The sequence below is a fragment of the Daktulosphaira vitifoliae genome, unplaced genomic scaffold (assembly GCF_025091365.1).
Source record: "Daktulosphaira vitifoliae isolate Bord-2020 unplaced genomic scaffold, ASM2509136v1 Scaffold_662, whole genome shotgun sequence".
Taxonomy (NCBI): Eukaryota; Metazoa; Arthropoda; class Insecta; order Hemiptera; family Phylloxeridae; genus Daktulosphaira; species Daktulosphaira vitifoliae.
The window spans coordinates 1-5,923 of record NW_026100225.1 but is presented as its reverse complement, the minus strand read 5'-3'; the positions used below and the strand labels follow the sequence as shown (position 1 = coordinate 5,923).

The following is a 5,923-nucleotide window of genomic DNA, read 5'->3' as shown; positions in this document are numbered from 1 at the left end:
CATTTTAAAGTAAATTTGTTTGTTTATGAAAATAAAATGCAATTTAAGTAAAATGAAAAATATTACTATGTCATTGTCTATGTATTATTATTTTATCATTTAGTAACTTTTTATATCCAAAATTTAAATAAGTTTTTAAATTTTATTTTTGATAAATTAGCTTCTAAGAGACTGAAAAATANGATAAATTAGCTTCTAAGAGACTGAAAAATAAATCACATACTTCATAATTATACCAACAAAATTATTTTAGAAGTTTAAATAAAACATATTTTATCTCAAAATGTTAGTTCAGAAAACTTGAATTTTACGCATCCATAAATTAGATTAAAAAAATGATTAAATAAATTAAATTATCATTGGGGAAATAAATAAAATTTAGTCATAAATTGTGAAANTGGGAAATAAATAAAATTTAGTCATAAATTGTGAAAATGAATATTTTATATAAAATTTAATATGTAAATTTGTTTTTTTTTTAGGCGTGTGCAATTAATTGCAGCCATACATTTTGTGAAATTTGTTTAAATACTTGGTTGAAAAAAAGTAATGTGTATCCTCTTTGTCGAACTTTAGTTCAAACCAAAACTCTTTGTCTATCTCTGGATAACTTTATTACTAATATTTGTAATCTTCTTGGGAATGCAATAAAAGAACATCGGGAAAAAGTACAACAAGAAAGTAAGTATATTTGAACATTTATTAACTTATATTTATTGTTATAACTATTTTTAGAATTGACAGTTAATGTCCCACGAGTAGAGTATCCGCGACAAATGGCTAGAAGAGGTCGTAGAAGAAGATTAAGATAATTTACCTTATTGTTAAAAATAAAATATTTTCTATACATTATCTCACCTATTGTATTTTAAATTTTAATTAAAAGATATTTGATACCAAGCAAAATGATGGGTACTTTTTTAACAACTATGAGCACAATAACATATTATTTAATGTTTTTAATACAAATAAAAATAAGCATAAGTATTTTAATTATATTTTACATGAACTCTATTAAATAATAAAATAAAACCTTGGGAGCTAAAGCTATTGGTTGGTACATAAGGATTTTGTTCGCCACCGGGTTCCTACTAAAGCGGTTAGCCCATATGACTAATAATAACAATAACAATAAATTTCAATGATAGATTTCTAACCATAAAAAAAAGAAAGATTACCATTCATCTAATTAATATGTTTTTTTTTGTATGATATGATTTTCAAATGCATAAATTCATATTTAAATTCAATCGGACGTCCGCAAAATACAAATGTAATGACATTGAACAATAAAATAATTTTACATACAATTAGAAGATATACTCCAAGTCAATTCACGGATTCAACGATTCGACACACAGTGGGGCAACGAGCTTCAAAAGTTGGCATTAAATCATGGAGCAAAAAAATATATTCCAAAAATTAATATTATTTTTATTTTTGTCCATCAGATATATAAAAAGTCATTTACATAATATTAACATAGGTATTTGCAATATACTAAAATCCCAACCCCTCATTATAGCTTCACCTGGAACAGATTTTACGTTTTTTCTGCTTTAAAATTCCGATTTTTTTTTACTGCGGTCTCCACACAATCTCATATCCGCTATGTTGTATTTCATTCTGCTAATATGTAATTTTGTCAGGGAGTTCCATAAATTCTTGAAATTACATGAATTTGATTATAGGAATGATTCACAGGAAGGCGTACTTTTAATATACAGAAATTTACTGAACAGTATCTTTATTTGCGGTATGGTGTGTATATAGTTATGCACCTAAATATTCTGCTATCATTTTTGGTTTTGAACACTGGTCAAGTCCCTCAATATCTTACCTCTTACTCACAAATATTTTGTTCAAAATCTATTTATGAAACGGGTAAATGTTCAATGAATGCTATGGGACATTAGCCACTCTGAAATTTCAACCAAACACCTCAAGTTTAGATTAATTTCAAACAATACGACAAAATTTAAAAACTATAATCGAATCATAATAATCGTAGACCGTAATATTTATTTAAAAAACCATTATAAATTTTGATCATAAGTAATGTTTCAATAAATAAACCATTACGTTATGATATTAAATTAAATTTAGAAATATTCTTCGACTTAATATGTTATCAAAATCGTTTTTAGTTAAAATATAACTGCAAGCGCAACTCGTCAAGATTTAGTGTCGCATCTAGCGGAATAAATATGATTAGAAGTGTACTTTTGTAGGTATTCGATAAAGACTTTAGGTGCATTTAATCTATACCTGCATTTTATATCAAAATTTTACTAAACACGTTATATTATTATTGTCATTTATATATTATTCTATGTCGTATCGTGTGTTTGTGTGTTACGGTACAACGTACAGAAATGTATGTAGTGTATGTATTTATTTAAACCCGAATGATACGTTTAAATAATTAACAATTAGTAGTGTAATATTTTTCACTTTCAGATTTGAATAACAAAAAATATTATGACTGTAATCAGGGTAGGCCAGTTAAGTAGCCGTGGCAAAGCAAAAAAAAAAACTGCTTTGGTTCAACTATGCATTTATCATAATACTTGTTACTTATTTCATGTATATATCTTGGTGCGGTATTAATATAAAATAGTAACATAGGTACGTGTATTGATTGTATTGTTTATTTTCTATTAATTTTATTGATTTTATTTATGTAATAATGTATGTAACAAAGCTATTGGAGTTGTACTCATTACTTTAACTCTCGTATATAAAAGGATAAAGCAATCCGAGTATAAAACATATATAAAAACAATTATTGTGATGTTTACATGCAGAATAATTAAACAATTNACATATATAAAAACAATTATTGTGATGTTTACATGCAGAATAATTAAACAATTATAATATCGCAGACAAAAAGATGTTGTAAAATGAAAAAAATTAAAAGGAGTTCATAATAATATTATTATTTGTTTTTTCTATGTAATAAAAAATAAAAATATCTAAATATTGAAAAAAGATGTTGAATTCGTATAGTGCAAAAATTGATAACGACATTTCAAACCTAATTCATAAGATGAATGTTATTCATATTGAAATGAGAAAGTTAAAATAAAGGCAAATTTTAATATATTAAACCGTTACTACAGAACAGGCAAAAAGAAAAACGATTTGTTCAATTGTTTGCCATGAAAATGTTATATTACATTTGAACTCTTTAAGTAAAAAGATATATAATAGATAATGTATGCGTATATCAAACAATATAAAAATATGTATCACAAATGGTCGATAATAATTTCTAATGAAGCGTAGAAAATAAGTTGCCGTGTATGATAATTTCCAGGAATTTCATGTCGGTCCCGTATAAGTTGATATTATTTTGTCGAAACGTTCGTTGTGTTACCAACGTCCTCCGAGTCATTTGTGTGTAATTCGTTTAAGTTCTGGAAAAGAAATCGAATGTTAATCAAACAAATAAACTATAATATGCAAATAAATTTTAATTATAACGCACGACATTAGTTACGAATCCGTACGGCAAAAAGTGACTGTCATATCGACTTGTAATGCAAATATTTAAAAAATTTATATTACTATTATTGTGATATTTTATGCCACGAACATTTAACGGATTTGCATTCAGAGAGAACCACGTGAAGGTTGTCATACAATCTCTCCGCACAAAACGGAAATTTCCCCGCCCGTACAGATGCCATTTGGGGTTCAAATGGCAATTACACAGCACGGGAAAACAGCCGTTTCGAGGGACACACGGGGACACAGACAGAATATTCGCATAAACGTTCAAGTCACGCCCGTCAAAATCGAGCATTTTGCCCGGATTACACCACTTAATCCGTTCAAAACACTCGATTACCAGCTGTACCGCGGGATCGCGTTCAATGTCGCCATTAAACATGATTTACATCAAAATCATTCTAATACTTCCCTGGTCACGACGTTTTTCACAACGCACTGTCCGTCCACGACCGACAAAGTGTACACCCTGATGGAATTCTGGTTGCGCACCCTCGAAAACGCCACGTACAGCTGTCCGTGGGCGAACGGCTGTACCGTCAGCGACAGGCCGACACGATCGAACGCCTGCCCCTGCGACTTGTTGACGGTCATGGCGTAGCAGAGCCTCACGGGAAACTGGTTACGGCACATGCGGCACGAAATGTCGCCGTCCCCGGACGTCCTCGTCTGAACGATCGGAACGACTGTCTCCTCGGCGTCGAGATCTGTCAACAGTTTAGCTTTAAAATTATGTTGCCTGAGCTCAGTAATTACCAGTCTGGTGCCGTTGCACAGTCGTCTGGCCGTGTCCAGGTTCTTCAGCAACATGACGATCGCGCCCACCTTCAGAGTCAACCTATACGGCGGCAAGTTGTCCGCTTCCAGAGTGTTGAGAAACTCTACAGGAAAATTGGCCGTCTCGTCGTCGTCGTCGGCTACGACGGTGTCGGTGGCGGTGTACACCCTCTGCGACCCCGTCACTCGACTAAAATAGTGTCAAACAAATGAATATATATATATAAATAAATCGCAACGAATAACACTGAGAAAAATCGATTTTAATAATTTATAATAATAGTTCCGGATGGAATTTAAAAAAATATAAATGTTGGAAAACAAATAAAAAAATACAAACTAAGTAGAAAACATATACCGGAGCAGTGTAACAGAAACGCCGTTCCACGCTGAATAGGCAACATAATGATCACGACGACGCACGATAATGTCGCTAAACGAATGTTGCCAATTTTCGTAAAACAAAAAATAAAGTACACCGTTTCATAGTATAATGCGCGCCACTCTGTACAACAGATTCCGTTATATTTAAGTCGAATTCAATATTTAATATATATATATATATACTATTTATTATAATATTCGAAAAGACTAAACTCACTTCGGACGGAGCGACGTCGAGAACTCGTTCTTTTGGAACTCCGACGGCGGCGGCTGCGGCAAGCTACACACAACGGGAGAGAAAATAAATAAGAATTAAAAGTTTTTATTTCCGTCGTATTTAAAAGCGATTGAATAATTTTACTGACGTCGTCCAACCCGAAGTTGACGAATTCGGGCGACGGTTCGACAGGAGCCCCGACCACTTCGACCTGCACGTCAACAAAAAAATAATATTATTTTAATTTTTATTATACGACGTAATGAACACTATTCACTTCGAGCGGACTGACGTCGACTATTTCGGGTGAAACCTTCAAACGTATTATAAGTATAAAAAGTTGTTTTAAATTTGAAAAAAACTATTTCGTACCACATCGTTTATATCGCCAACCGCCGCCTCGTCACCAAAAGCGATGCCAACGATTTCAACCTAAATGTATTTATTTCCCCACCTTAACAATTGCGATTGGACAACACGCGGGTGCGGAATTTGATGGTTGTAAATAAATTGGAGACCGACCAAACCCCGTGAACATATCAACATTGAGCCCCACCCCCCTCATAGATTCGGTTAGGGATTACACTTGAAACAATTATGAAACCATCAGATCCCGCGAACGCAATTATTAAAATATTGGTAGTATGGAACTGTTTTACGTCCGACTGAGAGGGTCGTGCTGCTTCGGGATTGGTGACAATTACCTGAGCATAATAAAAAAATAATATAATCTCATCCAGAGCAACGAAATATATAAGTAGCGGCTTACGGTGTGCACGGCAGTGCTAATGAGCAACCTGCGGACTGGGTTGGTACGGTAATCGTTGACGGGGTCGAAATGCTTGGAACAAATTAACGGCCGCCGGATCGTAACCGCACGTCGCTACGAACGCCAATCACCTGTTGGCCCTCGCGACATCTCTGTGAACGAATAATTAATACATTTTAATAAGAGCCACCCGCGTGTAAATGCACACGTACAAACAACGTCAATAAACCGTTGATACAAACGTCGTGGGTTTTTAATGC

At 32.9% G+C, this 5,923-nt stretch overlaps 1 protein-coding gene and 1 long non-coding RNA gene across 2 annotated transcripts; one reads left to right on the top strand and one right to left on the bottom strand.

Moving 5' to 3' along the window:
* Positions 1–487: 487 nt before the first annotated feature.
* LOC126909606 (uncharacterized) lies at positions 488–906 on the top strand. The gene is made up of 2 exons (XR_007705069.1): positions 488–681; positions 736–906. It is a non-coding gene; the product is annotated as an uncharacterized LOC126909606 (long non-coding RNA).
* Positions 907–3,163: 2,257 nt separating this feature from the next.
* LOC126909607 (ATP-dependent DNA helicase PIF1-like) lies at positions 3,164–5,105 on the bottom strand (the record flags this gene model as incomplete). The annotated part of the gene is made up of 3 exons (XM_050692038.1): positions 3,164–4,483; positions 4,895–4,957; positions 5,043–5,105. Coding segments are annotated over 3 exons (697 nt in total), but the record flags the coding sequence as incomplete, so codon positions are not given.
* Between the last annotated feature and the right edge of the window lie 818 nt (positions 5,106–5,923).